This window comes from Pieris brassicae, chromosome 7 (assembly GCF_905147105.1).
Source record: "Pieris brassicae chromosome 7, ilPieBrab1.1, whole genome shotgun sequence".
Taxonomy (NCBI): Eukaryota; Metazoa; Arthropoda; class Insecta; order Lepidoptera; family Pieridae; genus Pieris; species Pieris brassicae.
The window spans coordinates 20840667-20858651 of record NC_059671.1 but is presented as its reverse complement, the minus strand read 5'-3'; the positions used below and the strand labels follow the sequence as shown (position 1 = coordinate 20858651).

The following is a 17985-nucleotide window of genomic DNA, read 5'->3' as shown; positions in this document are numbered from 1 at the left end:
TGCAGTGGATTTTCTTTTCGTGGAATTCGCTCGTACTGTGGAAAAAGATGAATGGAAATCGACAGCACTATAGCTAACTATATACTTTATGTTTATTGATATAATTATTTCTATCATAGCTAATATTTGCTGTATTAACAGTCGGCAATGGTGCAGACACGTTTTAGACTTTAATCTCTACAAACAGACTATCGTTGACACGTAATTTTTTGAGTCTAATATAGAAAATTTTGATATTTTCACGTTGAACTTACATAACCGAGCTTTTTAATATATAGAATACTCATTTATTATTATATTACCGGAAGAATACTCGATTTCTATAACAGGTTTCAAATCTACGACCTCAAGTCGAACGCTATTCATAGATCTTGTAACATTTGCAAATATGTAATATTATGTATAAGCTATAAACAAGTTAAGTTTTCTCTATTTGTAGTAATGTTTTCAATAAATTTTATAACTCTGTAGTTAAAAGGAATTTCTTTGTACTGTGGTATAAAAGCCCTTCAGGATCAATCGACCCCTTAGTCGTGTTTTGTCATCTTGTACTTTTAGTTTATATATAACATCAGCGCTTTTTATGTCTAGTCCTCAGATTGATCATGATGTGATGATACACGACGTTAACTTTTCAAGTCTGAGGCAAGCCAGTATCCATCACCACGGTGTTTAATAAAGTCTATTGGTGGGGTTGGGTTTGGATCTATGCTTCTACGGTTTCCAGCACGACATGCTTGCATTAGCATGGTAGCATAGGTGCAAACCCACCCTACCACATCTTTCTGATGGGTAGGGAGGCGTGGTCTTGGGGGTAGCGCAGGTCGCTGTGATCCCCAAGGCAAGTTTGGTGGACTAACCTTCCCGAGGTTGCCAACCCTGTTTTTGGTCTAATACCCTATGTATTAGACGTAACTAAAACCACCAAGCGAACTTTTGCAGGGATGTAGAGGTCATGTCCTTGCGAGTTCATCATCCAAAATAAAAGGACGGTGGACAGTAAATGACCTCCCGCGTGTTTGTGCCGTGCGCGGGGACCCGTACGGGGGGATGAAGGAGTCCTGGAGGTTGAGTGGAGTAGTGCGCCGGTACAGTTGTGCGCTGCACACAACACACCTCTTTGGTCTGGATTTCCCCTCACACGGGAGGCCGTGGATTAGCTGACCACGGTCAACCGGCTGTGGTATCCCGTAAGAGGGCTACCAAGCGAGAGTCGGGGTGTGGGTGGGGGGGGCGTCGGCGTGGCACGGGACTCGGGGTGAGTTTGCGTCATCGTCTCGGGATGCGAACAGCTCCGTACTCTCTTGCGGCGTGCGGGCGCGCCTGCCCCTCTACACGCTGACTCTATACCGAAGGAGTAGCTCTGACGTCGCTTGCTGAGCAAGGGACGTCCCCGACTTGAGGGCTCCGTGGCGGGTGGAGAGCTCCGACGGTGAATCTTTTTCATACCACCACATGGATAAAGAGACAAAACACACAAACCAACAAAAGGCTGCATCCACAGATGCGCCTAAAACTAACATAAACAGGGTTGCGTCGCAGGACGTGTTGAGGTGCAAGTCACCAGTGACACGATACTCTGATGCCCCTATCTCGCAAACGGATGCACCCAATAGGGCAGCGTCCGAGGCACCAAAGGAGAGGGCAGCGGCTGAGGAAGCGCCAAACCGGGATGCACCCTTAACCGTGCCCACTCCAATAGTATCTCATACACCACCACACAAGGATGCGTCCACTGTTGCGGCCAGGCTGACTGCGTCGGTCGAGCAGAAGATAGCAACTCTGAAGGATGATACAGCAATGTCTGCGTCCATAGGGGGGGCATCCGAAGCAAGATCGATGCGGAAGACCGAGGCTGCGACGGTGAGCGCGTCCAGTGCACAAACCTCGACCATGGACATATCGGCCCTGAAATCAGCGATTCAGGAATCGACTCCCAGAATGGTCTTAAGCTCCTCAAAAAGGCGACGGCTCAGGAAGGCCAAAAGAGCGACGGAACAGCAACAGCTGATTACCGGCTCTCAGAGGATACCTGAGAATCCTGGAACTGCCCCCGCGGTTACCACAACTGCAGGACGCGGGAAAAGGGCACCGAAGCCGACTGGGTCCTCTGCCGCGCTCAAGCCTATTGGCTCTAGGTGCGGTAAAGAACCTAGAGGGGGTTACCAAACCAAAAACCCAAACCAAACCAAACAACAAAAAAAGGGCCAGAAACGCGATCGGCCAGAGGAAACCGTGACACCGACTGGGGAGAGTAAAAGGGTTAAACCTAACAAACTCCGGCTGGAGTCAGGGACCTCGGCCAGTTACGCGGAAGCGGCAGCATCCTACAAAGCCCACGAGCTTTGTGTTGCCGTGATGACTGAGCCCTTTATAGACATGACACAAGAACAGGCAGATAACATCCGCCTACAAATCGAGGGTAAAATCCAAGATGAGCTCATGGCGGATCTTGAAGCTACCCTAGCAACTGAACCCAACGACATCAGATTCCGGGGAAGAGCCCACTTCTCAGATGGTGTCCTCAAAACTTGGTGCGAGGATACCTACACGCTGGGATGGCTTACCGGAGCATGCGATGTCATCAACAATCCGATACCGGACACCAAACTGGTGGTACGGCCTCAGTCAGACATTCCGAAGAAGGTGCCGTGCTTACTGCATGTTCCAGAGTTCACTGGTAGCACGGAAACTTTACGGAAACTGATCACCAGGCAAAACCGCCACCTAAACATCAGATCTTGGACCCTGACTCACGAACGTAGAACACAGGACCCGACAGGCGTATCCTTGTTCCTTCGTGTTCCGGAATATGAGATCTCAAAGATCAAGGCACACGAACGCCGCATCTACTATCTGATGGGAAACATCTATATCCGAATTCTGGAAAAGGATGAACCCTCAGTGGTAGCTGCCGCCACAGTAACTACTGCCAGTACATCGGGGACGGGATCCTCGGGGCCAAAGCCGCCCTCGTCAACGACGGAGATAGCCGCGGTTGCCGAGGTAAACGTCCCCATGGAGACAGTTCAACAACCACCCTCACCGGTGCAACTAACCTCGGATGACGAGTTCTTTCAGGAGACAGGGGGGAGTGAATTCAGCGACAGCTGTTTGCGCTCCTCCCCCTAACCGGACTGACCTTATCCAGACCAACCTCCAGCACAGCCAAACAGCGTCGGCTTCACTACGCAGACTGCTGGAGACCAACCCGAAGACCATTGCCGCGATCCAGGAGCCGTGGATCAGGAATGGCAAGGTATGCGGCCTGGGTAACACCGGTGGTAAACTTTTGCTGGATACCTCAGTAAGTAACCCAAGAACCTGCATTATCATACCTAAACATGTACCAGCATACCTAATTAACGAACTGTGTTCAAGGGACCTTACAACCATTAGGTTACCTAGGGACGCACATCCAGACATCGTCCTGGCGTCCGCCTACTTACCGGGTGACGAGGACATGCCCACTCCAGAACTCGGCCTTCTGGCTGACTACTGTGAGAGGGAGAAACTGGAGCTTATAATCACAGCAGACTCCAACGCGCACCACACACTATGGGGTAATGCAAATACCAACGCTCGAGGTGAGAATATGCTTAACTTTATTCTTAGCAATAATCTTATCTTAGCAAACAGCGGCTCTGAACCAACCTTTATCAACGCACGCTCGCAAACCATAATCGATCTAACAATGGTGACCTCTGGTCTGTCAGATCACATACAGGATTGGCATGTCTCCAGAGAGCTATCATGCTCAGATCACAGGTGGATCCGCTTTACAATCAAAGGGGAGCTACCTAAACCACAACCACGACGCATACCTCGGAGAACTGATTCAGCAAAATTTTACAGTATAATCGGCTCAGAGGTAAGCAAACTAACAATACCAACCACCATTGATGTACAAGACATAGACAAACATGTAAATAACCTAACGTCCCTACTCCAGACCAGCTTTGAACGGTCGTGTCCCCTTACCATGCCTAGGTGGGGGAGTAGACATAACTGGTGGTGCCCCGAACTGGAGAGACACCGAAAGAAGGTCAGGAAGCTGTTCAATAGAGCAGGAAATACCCGTTTACCTGCCGACTGGGACAAGTATACAATCGCGAGAAGACGATTCAAAAAACTTTTACGTTCTAGGAGTTCAAGAGTGCTGGAGACACTTCTGCACCAGCATTGAAAGCAACAACCAGGCAACCAGAGTGAAATCATGCCTCTCTAGTGAGCCTTATCACTCAATCGGTTGTCTTAAAAAACCTGATAAATCATTTACAAAAACCGATGCAGAAACATGTGAACTACTGATGGAAATACACTTTCCAGGCTGCATAATTGCCAACGACCAAGCATGGCAACCCTACTCAGAAAGAGCCACCACCGACTCAGACTGGAATGTAGCTCACAGAATAATCACAAATGAAAAAGTAACATGGGCAATCAACTCCTTCCTACCTTTCAAAGCGGCTGGCCTGGATGGCATCTTCCCAGGCCTACTAAGATGGAGTGGAAACCTTTTGGTGGACTATCTTGTCTCAATCTTCCGAGCATGTATAGCCCACCGCTACATACCTTTGAAATGGAGGGAAGTGAAAATAATATTCATCCCAAAACCAGGCAGAGAGGACTATACCCAGGCGAAATCCTTCAGACCCATAAGCCTCACATCTTTCCTGTTAAAAACAATGGAGAGGCTTGGAGATCTGGAAATACGTAGCCAGGTATCGCTATCCAAATTCCTGCACCCAAATCAGCATGCCTACAGCCCAGGCAAGTCAACGGATTCATCACTCCACAACGTTGTGTCTCGCATTGGCGACTCCCTGAAGTTAAAACAGTCAACCCTTGGTGCATTTATTGACATCGAAGGCGCTTTTGACAAAACAAACTTCACGAGCATTACCAGAGCACTCGTTACATGTGGAGTATCATCAACCCTGATAGGGTGGATAAACAACATGCTAAAACAACGAGCTATACAGTTCACTGTTAATTCCACGACACGGGGCATTGTCAGCAGAGGCTGTCCGCAAGGTGGTGTCTTATCGCCGCTACTGTGGAACCTCGTAGTTAACGAGCTCATCACAGAACTCAACGCTGGCAACCTCTACACAGTGGGTTATGCGGACGACATAGCTATCTTGATATCGGGAAGCTTTGAAAGCACCCTATGCGATCTCATGGGAAGGGCTTTCAAAGTAATTGAGAGATGGTGCAACAAGCACGAGCTATCTGTCAACCCATCAAAAACAGAGTTAATACTCTTTACAAACCGGAGGGTTCTGGGACCACACAGGCTTCCAAAACTCTTCAACACACAACTGAAACTCAAAAATGAAATAAAGTATTTGGGTGTGATTCTGGACAGTAAACTGCTCTAGAACAAACACCTAGAACACAAACTGAGTAAAGCAACGATCGCCTTCTATCAATGCAAAAAGATGCTAGGCGTGAAATGGGGCTTATCGCCTAAAATAACATTATGGCTATACACTGCCATAATCAGGCCAATGCTGGCCTATGGAGCCCTGGTTTGGTGGCCAAGATCTGAACTTCAAATGGCGATCACGAAACTGGGACGCTTCCAAAGGCTTGCCTTGTCCGCTGCTAGCGGTTGTATGAGAACAACTCCGACCGCAGCAATGGAGATAGCCCTGCAAATCTTACCTCTAGACCTACACATACAGCAGGAGGCGGCACTAGCGGCCATCAGGCTTATGGTATTGGACCTATGGGGAAAAAACCACTACAGTTCACACACAGTGATTCTCAACAGGGCAATAGAGTACCAACCTCTTATAGCTGCGCCATGTGACAGAATCACTAATCAATTAATATTCAACAAGAAATATCTTATACAACTGAGAGAAGAGGAGCAAGATCAGTCTCCCCTGAATGAGCTACGTATATACACTGATGGTTCAAAAACAGGGTGTGGCTCAGGCGCTGGTATTTTCTCCTTTGATCTCAACATCAACATACACCTACCTCTGGGAAAAAGCACAATCTTCCAATGTGAATGTGTCGCTCTAACCGAAGCAGCCAGAGCCGTACAGCGGATGGGAGTCCAAAATGGCTCTGCCGGCTCTGAACCCGCAACTTACTAAGCGACTTCTAAACCTGAACAGAACCAATCTCAAAACAATCATAGGGACAATCACGGGCCATTGTCTCCTTAACAAACATCTTTTCGTCCTAGGCGCAACAGACAGCCCCTTGTGCAGAGGCTGTTTCAGCGCAGAGGAATCAGTCACCCACGTAGTCCTGGAATGCGAGGCTGTGGCTAATCAACGTACAAAAATCCTCGGAACAGTGAGGTCGCTCCGTGAAGCCTGTGAAGTGCCCGGGAGACTTCTGTGCTTCTGGAAGGAGTTGGGCTGGCTAAATTAGCCAGGGCTTCTACGCACAACGGACCGACTACGTGTCTAAGTGCGGAAATTGAGTCCACCTACCTACCTACCTACCTACCTAAAGTCTATTGGTGCACAGGCGGGGGTACGAACCTCAGCAAAGACTGTGAAGCTTGCTAGTGCTAGCTAGTGAAACCACTAGGCCAATTTTGCTTGTTTTTTTATATATTTTTAGAGCCTCGAACTGTTAATTGTTTAATCTAAGATTTACTGAGAATTTAAATTGCGTATTTACAAACGCTTATAGAACAATGACCGATAATATATATACACAATTGTTTGTCGCTTGTCTGTCTGACGTCTTCGGTATGTTGGCAGCGAGCCTACGCTTACACCATTGTACTACATAAATCTTAGATTTTTTTTGTAAAATTAACACAAATGAAATGTCTAATGAGAATAATTATTTAGTATTTTAGTGACTAGGTCTATTGTATATTATCTTTCCAAATTGATACTTTTTATTTCAAAGATACAATACGAGATCTGTTTTATATTTATTGAAGTGAAAATTCTTTATCGGCGTTGGAAAAAAAATTGCCGTCACATTTTTCGGTTATGCGTCACATTTTTCCGTTACGCGCCATCTTTTTCTTGTCCTTACCAGGGTTGATTCAAAGAGATTCGAAGCCATTAATAACAAAAATATATAATAACGATAACAATGATAGTAATAATTCTATTACAATTAGTGAAATTCTGTAATAATCTTAGTAGTAATAAGGTACTATGACATAATTGTATTATTTGTATTCATGTCTATGATAATAAAAGCCTTTTGTTAAACATTATCTTATTGAACTTTATTTAGCCAATTTCCTGTAAAGTTGCATTTAGTAGATCGTTTTTCGAAAAATAAGATAATTAAGCTTTACGTATTACGTGTGTATACTACTATACGCACAAATTTTTATTTTTATTAAAACTTCGTTTCATTACAAATAAAATCAAAAATAAAAGAAATCAGTGGCGCTACATCTTCTAAATCTGCTCCTCCGATTTCAGAATCTGTTTCACAATCATTTGTCAATCTAACAGACAAATCTAATCAGCCTCCTGTGTTTTACACACGCCGTCGACTTCTTAGGTCTAAAGCCAACCGATTTCCTCACGATATTTTTCTTCACCCTTTCAGCGAATGTTAGGAATGAGTCGCACACTGAAGGCACTAGGCCAACACTGCTGTTTAACAAATAAAAACAAGTAACATCAATTATAAGGGATGCAAGGGGCGGTCTCAACGCAAACAAGCGATCTCAAGCAACCCTAGTAATGTACTAAAATTAAAGAATATCAACGGCAAAGTGCTAGAAGTACACAATTATATTAATAGTAAAATATTTAAAGTAACTTTTACTTTTAAAGTAAATACAATAAACTAAAAACTAAAGGCTAATAGCACGGTTCATAAATTACAATGCAATACAAAAGACTAAGAGTATATATGAATTACAACAGGCAGGATGGATGGATAGGATAAAGTAAGGAAGTGTTTATGTAGAAGACTTTTAAAAGAGGTAAGGGAGCTCGTATGGAGTCAAAGTAGTTAAGATGTCATGGTCGTAGTAGTTAAGATATCGCGGGAATATCTAAGTTATTCAATTTCTTGAGACCGAGACTAGTGAGAAGATTGTGAGAGATATATGGCCGTAATGCTGTGGTGATTGGTAAATAAAGTTAAGACATAGTTTTAAATTAGGCGAAATGGTAATGTTTAATAATGTCTCAGTAAAGATATAATCTATACTAATATTATAAAGAGGAAACATTCACGTTTTTGTATCTACGTTTGTATTGTTTTTACATAAAAACCGATTTCAAAAGTTATTTCTAATAAAGCTGCTGCTACAACTGCTACTACAACATTTTCCGAAAAAATAGGCCAACTTATAAAAATGCAATAATATAACACAAGGTGTTAAAAAATATTTAACAATTTACAAGCTAATTCTGGACTGATTATAAAAATTATTTCATACCTACTTGATTTCAAGAAATTTTTCAATACCTGTAGAGTGTTTTTAAATTTACTAATGCCGGATATTTCAAATGTATTAGATGTATTCGATGTCAAGTAAAAGTAAAATTTGTATATTATATTGTTAATAAAGTATGCATAATCCGAAAGCAAGTAAGAAAACTGAGTAAAATTTTTTTTTATGTGTACAAAAATATATCTATAGTAGACTTTCTACTACCACGAAATTGGTATCTACGCCAGTGAAACCGCGGGTTGCTAGTTAACATATAAAGAAGATTTTAATAGTGGTCAAAAAAACTTGGCAGAGAGAAATTGGCAAGAAACAATTATTATTGTACGTTCTACGTTCTTCATTTGAAAACTTTATTGAGTAGTAAATGCAAAAGTACATTAGAAATAAATAAACTACACGACGTATTAATTAACAAAAAAAATATCCTCCTTCGTTTTTTAGGGCGGTTAAAAGTCCCAAATGTGCTTTCAAAGAAACCAAATTTGTCACATATATCTATCCTATGTAATGAGTCAAAAATAAAACTGGTGAAATTTGCACAAATTCTTGTTAAACTTTGATATCAAAAGGCGACTAGTTACAACTGGGAAAACATTTTAAGAAGATTTATTACGCCATTGTCTCACATTTAGCGTATTTTAAGTCCGTTACGACAGGTTGTTTATTTTTGTGGCAACTCCGTCCATTATAGCAGAACGAATAACTCACAGTATACGTGAGTAAAATTCTAAAGCACAACGTTGCGTTAAGATAAGCGTCACTCGACAACTATTCCACCAAACATTCTGTCAAGAGTAAAAAAGGAAATGATTTTGACAAGTGTCAATTGTCTTAGTTTGGTGATCTTGGAGTTTAAGAATGATTTTACGACATGCGTGACTCGCCTTCATCTTTTTCTATCGATTTCTCCCCGCTGACGTTTCTAGGCACTTAATCAACTGACAGTGACAGTTCACTAGATTATACAATTTTTTTTTAATATAAAACACGTGGTAATCGGGCAGGAGGTTCAACTGATGTTAAGTGATACCTGGACACACTCACTGGCAGAAAGTTCGCGAGTGCGTTGTCGGAAAAGTTAAATTGACGAATTCAATTCTCTGACTTTGTACGTAAACAAAGATTTGCTGTATTTGACCTATTCCCACTGAACAATTGACTTTTTATTTCACTATGATACTCCTAGCTTTATAATATTTGTACTATGTAATATTCGTTGCTTAATAATACATACAAGATTTATATTGATACTAAATTAAAAAAAACTAATTAGAAAGAGGATATAAATACTGAAACATTAAACCATTTTACTGGCAAATAAAAACTAATTTCTCGATAAATCAGGCAGGTGTCGATCTATTCCAACTTCCATTAAACGCTGCGATAAAATGTTTAGTCTGTAGGTATTTGGGTTAACACTCGCGTCAAACTAAAACCATCGTTATGATTTAATAATGGTAAAGGTTTATACTTTTAGAAGGATAATTCAGAGTAGATTCAAAATTATTATAATTTATTACAACTTTTATCTCCGGATTTTTCCAAAAACTGGTTTCTAAGTTTTCACAGTAATTGATTGAAAAGTGCTTTGATTTTGTTTGTTGGAAATTGTTATATGAAAAGTGACAGAATTGATAATCATAATTTAACTTTGACAATTATTATTCTTTTTTTCTATTTATATCCTTTCTTATCGAACTCATTTGCAGTACATAAAAATATCAGCAAATCTAAGGAAATTGTGTTTAAAATCGCAACTTAGTTCAGAATACATCTAATAATGGACCTCAGTTGTGACGTACCCATTTAAATTAAAACTAAGATTGGAATTTTAACAAAAAACTTCTTTAAAGTACAATATCCATATATAATAATAATAATACATTGACAAATGTTGACAATGTACAGTAGTTTAAATTTATTATATAATTCCTTTGGTACCACTGATCGGAACCCCTTCATGAGCAAAGGCCCCTCCAGCCTTTTCCAAATTTCTCCACTCATGGCTTTCTTTCTCCATTCACTTGCTAATTCTTCTTTATCTTCTATCCGCCTGTTTCTAGGGTGTCCTCTTCTCCTTTCCATATATGTAGTTGTATTTTAAACAAAGTAGATAATTACATAAAATATGACTTGTCTTATTAGATGCATATATACTTTTAAAAAACCTATATTACGTTGAAAGTAGCGTTGTATGTACTATTTAGATATTATATTATAGTAGTAGTATCATAATTAGCACATATACATAAAGAGTTATTGTATAGCATGGAAACCATACAAAGTGAGCGTAATCAGAAAATCCGATCATCCTCCAAATAATCTGAAACCTTTTATGAAGGTTGCAAACTGTATATTCCATACCATTTACATATTGTTGACTATGTATATATGTATGTTGTTGCGTCATCGATACATAATTCTTAAATTATAACTAGTTATTGCGTATTCATCCGTACGAGGCGTTTTTTAATTAAATATACGTTTTACTTTATTTGTTAAAAGGGTAACAAAATGTGTCATATTTTTAATATTTACTATATTACAAAGAAATACTTTTGTATGTGTATTTGTGTAGATAAACTTAGAAGTAATACAGATTTATTAGATATTTTTTTCTCTAATTAGGGATTTTCTCGCGATCTTCAGATTTACTATTGGTTTTAATTTAAAACAAAAAAAGTTTATGAAAGAGGTTACAAACATAATTAAACTAAGGCTTATCTGAATCAACGTAGGTTGGCTACGTAGTTGCTACGATGCCGACCAACAAAGCCTACACTTGTAGCAGCTATGTAGGTAATAATTTATATTTATATAAAATAAATACACACGTAACAGAACAATAGAAGAAGTAGCAAACAAAATTTCTACTCCCGTAAAATTTGTCAAGCTGACAAGCTTAAAAGCGTTGCTTGAAATTTGTACCTGATTACAGCATTTTCTTGGGCAGTGTACCATATGGTAAATGTGGCTCACCGGGCTCAGCGGTGTGGGGATGCTGGATGTTCGAAGCATGCTCAGCTTCCTCCGCTGTTCGGCGCTGAGGGAGGCCCGTCGGCTCCTGTCGAGATGGTAGGCCGTGGAATCAGCCGATTCCGCACTTAGACCGCGGAACAGAGTCGGTCGAAACATTTTGGTGACGCTAGATTTAGTGTGTTATAAGCTTCGATTAATCGGAAAGATGTAGATTATATGGTGAATGAATGATACAAGTGGTACCTATTATATTTGAGGTTTTTCTTGTTCTCCTCTTCAGTTGTTTTTTTTTTAATTTAATTTAGAGTTGAATACTCAGGCGAAATCGTTTCAAAAAAAAGTGTATTTAAACTGAAATATATCTTGTCTATCAGCAAGCGTCGCGCAATCACTGTATCGTGCCAACTATCAGTGTTTATAAAATTTTAGTTTACATAATTAATAAATGTTTACATTTAGTAAGTTAAAACGTTTGCCCTCCCCCCTGATAACCCTAAATTTTATGATTTAATGTTAAAAAAATATTAAATGTTATAAAGATGTTTATATGAATTGCAATGATTTATGACGAAAATGACTTAAATTCACTTGATAAATCTTTTTAATCTATCACCTTTTTCTTTCCATTTTCGCTTTTTATTTTCACAATTTTACATGGTAACACTAGCACATTTTACGCACGTCACGTTTTGGCGGCAAAAGTGTGAAAAAGTGGACGCGTTAGTTCCGTCAATAGGCGAGCACTGAATTAGTTTCTTCAAAAGACACTCGCAACTTTTGATCTGAAGCCAGTTGGTACATTACACAATTATCTATCTGGCATTTAAAATTGGATCAGACGTAGATTAGTACGATGAAAGCAGAGATAGTAGAATGTTTTCATAACTAACAAGGCATAATGAAGATATTTTATTTGAAAACTGGAGTTTGGAAGTTTGACTCTTAAACAATAGTCGTTCGACTAATTACTTCTACACTAATTTTATAATAAAAAAAGATTATAGTGAAACAAAATTGCCATTCCCTTCTGCTGAACCCGTAAATATGGGTAATCTCGAATTATTTAGACTATGTACTCTAATTTATACGTACACGTTCGTATTTATACTCTAAAACCCGAATTTCAAAACGGAGACTCCTCAAGTCGTTGGTTTAATACAGTTGGTATAATACAACGATGTCTTATGTCCTATCTCATGAATTCTCCGAAATAATAGCGATAAAATCCAAAATGAATGTTTGGCTTCGGGGCTCCATATCTATTGATTTTTGTTTGCATACTAATAAATATAAGTATATGTCAAAATGTAAGTTGAATTGTAATTCAAATTTGACTCTACAAACCGAAAAATACACAGAAATCATGCCTCTGTAAGTCAAACAGTTCAATAGTTTAATCATATGTATCTCGAAGTTATTGTTAAGTCGTTTTTTTTTGCATTTCCCTTGACATTCGAGTTATCGAGATTCCACTGTTACGATTGTTGTACCAATAGATGTCGCTGTGTGTTTGTTCGCGGTATTGTTTTGTTGTCTGAATCTTATAAGTGGTTCAAGAGATTTTTTTTAATAATTTATCTCAAACTTAGAAGCAGAAGTATACAACGATAAGCTCAAAATATCTTCCCTCTTTAGATTGTAACATGATTCTTGTGACTAGTATGTTTACAGAAAAATACAAATGACAATCTGAACGAAGGTCAAATGGTTACAATCTATAAAAAGAAAACCAGGGGTAATAAAATGTTTCGTAACAAATCCATAATCGTATAATTTTAAGCTATTATAAAATAATATATATGTAAAAGAATAAAGTTATTTATATTTATAAATTTAATTTTTTATTATTTCTATGTGCTTACGTTAATAAAATTGTTAATACTATATATTTGTGTGTTGGACTTAAATATTTATTCATTAAGAATGATAATTCAAAAAATTCAAACTTAGAGTCTTCAATGTTGTATCACAAAATTTGTATATTTCAAACCACCTTTACAAAATCCACAGAAAACCTTATTAATCCTCTGTAAGTATACCCTTATAGAATAATACCCATACGGTTCAGGAGTAGGTAATAAACAGGGAGCTTTTTGACGCTGAACAGTGCGAATCGAATGCGCAGCAAAAAGGTTATGTTTCCGACATGGGTTGTTTCTACGCTCTGGACAAATATCACCGGTCTCTTGTTTCATAATCTCTCAGGTAGCAAACACGCAAGTATGCGCTAACTGTTGTGTTATAAACTATGATTAAACCAAATTTGATCAAAGCTAAATCCCTAAGAAGTTCAATGAATCATAACCCTAAGCTTACTAGGGTATGCTAAGGTAAGAAGTTGTACCTTCCTTTATATAAATTTCAAAGGAACTTCTTTTACACCATTTCAATCATTAAACTATAGCTTTCACGAGGAGACCAAATAACGCAGCTGGTTTCAGGAATTGACATTACTAATGACGATTATTTTTTCATTGTCGGACGTCAAGGCAAAATACGAAATACCATCCGTATCACCTCGACGTCCGTCGTTCCACAACTGAGCGTTTTCTAAGGCAGTTTTTGCCGCGCACCACCACTATGTGGAACCAGCTGATAATATTTCTCTAAAACAAATTAATGTATTTATTAAACAGTAAAATATTCGTCTGATTTTATTTTATTTTAATCATCTTAAAATTAAAAAAGGTGGATAGAAGAAATAGAAGCGGTAACAGGAAGCGAATGGAGAAAGAAAGCCAACTGGCTCTGTCTAGAGTCAGTTGGAAAAAGCTGGAGGTAGCCTTTACCCGTGAATGGGTTCCCATCAACGGCACTGAAGGTGTCTAAGATATCGGATATGTAAGATAATAAGACAAATAAAATGTAAAAATTATAAGCTGTATATATTTTATTATAATGATTGGAAATTTGGCTTTTATTATTATTAAAATCAAAATACTAACTAACAGTTTACTATATGAAGACATTTACGAATTCTAGTGTTAATATTCTGAAATCTAAATTAAGAGGCACTTATTGAATGGCTTGGCGGTGATTCCAACGACATTGTGAACTAAAATAAACACTTTAACACACAACGGTGACGTTCATAGCATCACTGTGTTTTATTGTACTCAATTCTACATTATAATACATACGTATACATTATTATATACAAGAGATATGGAAAGACAAAATGTGACAAACGCCGGCGTGTGTGTCATTTGTTTCTTCATAATCAGTACCGACCGTAAACAGCGAAAAATTGTGCCATACGATATAGATTTTTACAAAAAAATCTCGCAAAGTCGCTTTCTTCGCACAACGAATAAGTATCGCAATACAGTGCTAAAGGAACTCTGTTACAGGCCATGTTACCATTAATGTTGGTGATTTTTAAAAACGTTATGGAGCCATAAACTAGCAGTTCTCGGGAAGCAGCCCCTTGTGACAGAGCACAAGACTCAGACTTTCTTTCTCCCAGAAAGAAGCGTCCTCGTGGGGCTTTTGTGAAGCATTTAAATTGCAAATACGCAAGTCGCCAACGTCGAAGTGCGCTAAGATAACACTATGGCATCAAAAATACTTCCACCAAAATAAACAATATAGTAGTTCTCTTCTTATGGTAATATATAAAACTGCCTTCTGGTTTATATAATAAATTACATTAGGATGAAACGTGGGTAAACGAAGGCAAGTATTGAATAATGTGGTATAATATAATTAACTTTTTATAACCTATCTTTTTCTTCAAAGTATTAGTCGGCAATCAAATTCTGTACTTATGTAACACTTAAATGCCAAAATGAATAAATTAAGAAATAAGTCCATATTTATAAGTAATATTTTTCAATTTATAAGCATATATAAGTCCTCATGCATAAGTGAAATATTAAATTTATTTTTATTTTCAGGACAATCCGTCAATTAAGTGTGGTGTGATACCAACATTCAATCTTAACAAAAAGCTTTCCTCGATGGCTTAACAACAGTGCTTAAGGCACCTACAGGTAAAAGGATGCGACGTAAAGTTTTAAAAAGAAAGGATTTTTGGGTGAAAAATTTGAAGAAAAAATGCTAAAAGTTAATTTATTGGAAATTGTGGGTCAGAAGAAACACAAATACCAACAGTGTATTGTAGACGAGATGGCCGCAGGACAAGGCATTACTGTGCTTAGACTGCCCCCATATCATTGTTAGCTTAACCCTATTGAGTTGGTGTGGGCTCAAGCATAGGGGCATGTCGGAATTTATAAGTAATGTAACTCCTCATAAATGGCAAGAATGTATCAGTTATACAGTAATCATATTTATTTATTTACACTTCGTTACCTTATGCAGAAACATACATATAAAAAAGCAGGTTACATAAGTAATTCAAAAACGGGCGGCCTTATCGCTAGACAACCCCAGTGTGAAAACTTAAAAAAAAAAAACACCTACAGGGGGTAAAATACACAAAATGGATAAATAATTAACGAAAAACCACATAAAGTTATATGTAACAATAACTATACATAACTAAAATGTAAACAAAAACGTAAATTCTAATCTTAGGTTTAAGTAGCTAATTACGAGGCAGAAAATTAATGCTCAAAAAGAAGATTTATAAATAAATTTAAAGGCTGTGCTCGTCTGATATCAAGGGGTAAGGCGTATTTTTTACACGATAAAGGTGGAGTGATAGAATTCAGTTTTATGATTAGGGATACATACCTAATTAAAACTCATTAAAAATATTATCGGATAACTGAGTATGTCAGTCCCCTCGCGATATTTCCTAACAAGAGAAAACTAAATAGTTTCCAAATTATGTGAATAAAATAACCACACCACAAGCTCCGAGATTATGAATTAAAATAAAACAAATTTTATAATTATGTTTACAGTTATTTACATTTATAAACACTGTCCATGGACATGTTTCCAAGCGAAACAGTCAAGTCCATACAGTTGTACAATTATAAAACTAAAATATTTTCTATGAAATATCTAACATGTATATAATAAGGACTTACCCTTTCATACGCCTGTCTATGACGCCCAAAAAAATTGCAAATACTGTTTAAATACATCACAAAATAAACACCATAACCTTTTTTCGTTCACTTAATGAGCTTGATGGACACAAGCAAGAATAAAATGCGGCTTAGTTGATTATTTGATTCGAATGTGTTATAGATGGTGTTTTGAAAACTACCCTCAATATTTTTATATACAACATATTACTATAACTTTTTTAAGGTTAAGCGTTGTTAGTCTTGTGATCTTTTTTTCTTGGCAATTAGGTAATCAGTCAGATCAGATCAGACTGTCTGTGCCTGTGTCTTGGCTTATTATACCTTACTATGTAAAAAAAATTGATGGGATTAAACCAAAGAATAAGCCAAGGATAAAGTCACTCTGCATCTTCTACCGCATTTACCATGGAGAGTGTTCAGAGGAGTTGTTCGGATTAATACCTGCAGCTGAGTTTCAGCATCGGACGTCGAGGCAAAATACAAAATTCCACCCGTATCACCTCGACGTCCGACGCTCCACGACTGAGCGTTTTTCAAGGCAATTTTTGCCGCGCACCACCGCTATGTGGAACCAGCTGCCCACTGAAGTATTTCCGAACCAATTCGACTTAGGGTCCTTCAAGAAAAGAGCGTACAAATTCTTAAAAGGTCGGCAACGCACTCGCGAGCCCTCTGGCATTGAGAGTGTCCATGGGCGGCGGTATCACTTAACATCAGGTGAGCCTCCTGCCCGTTTGCCCCCTATTTTATAAAAAAAAAAAAAAAAAAGTCAAAGAAGAACTTCTTTTTTGACCGTTTGAGCGTCTGATTCTCAAGCTTGCGTTCATACCTTCACGTAAACACCAGCAGTGTTTTCGTCCTTGTTCTTTCAGTAAAGGAAAACAAGAGGGAAGTGGATCTAAAAATCTAGTTATACCAGTGATCGTTTCACCAAATACTGTCTCCGCCAACGTTATACCACTGAATGTATACTTATTAATAATTTCATATTTATGATAAATCTTCTACCACCTGAAAATTATTTGACATAAATCTATCGACGCATTTCAAATCATTATACACTTGTTGGACATCTGCCAAAATTGTTTTGAATATTATTCTATTGGAATATTGATACCAAATTTTCTTTGCACACATAAGTAATAGTTAACATTATGGTTGTTATCCTTTACTGAAATGTACTTCACCTAATATTAGGTAACGATACTGAGATTTACTGACAGTAGTTAGTATGCAAGTTTTTTGAGTGTAAGAGTTTGGAGTCTTATTCTTCATCATGGGCGGATCGTCATTTTATGGGGCTCTGGGTTTTCTATTATGGAGTACAACAAGCGACGGGGAATTCCCCGTTCCGTTCGATAGACGCGGATCGCACATGAGGTGATTGATCTCAGGAATTACAATATTATTGGATTTTTTAAAATTACTTTTAGCTTTTTTAATTAAAAATATCGCCTAATGTTTTCAGTGGGGACTGGGGGCCCTTTGTATCCACGGGGCCCTGGATGCAGCCCAAATAGCCCTTAAGTAGATCCGCCCCTGTTCTTTATAGTTCTCGCGTATACTTTGATATATAAATTAATTTTAAGACGATTA

At 38.4% G+C, this 17985-nt stretch overlaps 2 protein-coding genes across 12 annotated transcripts in view; one reads left to right on the top strand and one right to left on the bottom strand.

The window, feature by feature from the left end:
• The window catches only part of LOC123711778 (uncharacterized protein ZK1073.1), a 40387-nt gene extending 23885 nt beyond the window's left edge, over positions 1-16502 (bottom strand). For 2 of the 11 annotated variants that reach the window (XM_045664561.1, XM_045664563.1), the window contains exons 1-2: positions 12000-12155; positions 11387-11552 (exon numbers count right to left, since the gene is read on the bottom strand). In XM_045664561.1, the coding sequence (XP_045520517.1) occupies positions 11387-11552; positions 12000-12013 (180 nt within the window). In that variant the 5' untranslated portion in view covers positions 12014-12155. Of the gene's footprint in view, positions 1-11335; positions 11553-11629; positions 11889-11999; positions 12157-16386 lie in introns of those variants that run through there. The other 9 variants (XM_045664560.1, XM_045664562.1, XM_045664566.1 and 6 more) reach the window with 7 other exon arrangements.
• On the top strand, positions 2214-3454 carry LOC123711781. The gene is made up of 2 exons (XM_045664572.1): positions 2214-3006; positions 3082-3454. Exons 1-2 carry the CDS (start codon positions 2359-2361, stop codon positions 3130-3132), a joined length of 699 nt encoding a protein of 232 aa, XP_045520528.1. The 5' UTR covers positions 2214-2358; the 3' UTR covers positions 3133-3454.
• Positions 16503-17985: the final 1483 nt, after the last annotated feature.

Coding starts and splice junctions, on each gene's coding strand:
- LOC123711781 (XM_045664572.1), top strand. CDS start 2,359: ATGACTGAGCCCTTTATAGACATGACACAAGAACAGGCAGATAACATC. Junction 3,007..3,081: donor AGATAGCCGCGGTTGCCGAG/GTAAACGTCCCC, acceptor GAGTTCTTTCAG/GAGACAGGGGGGAGTGAATT.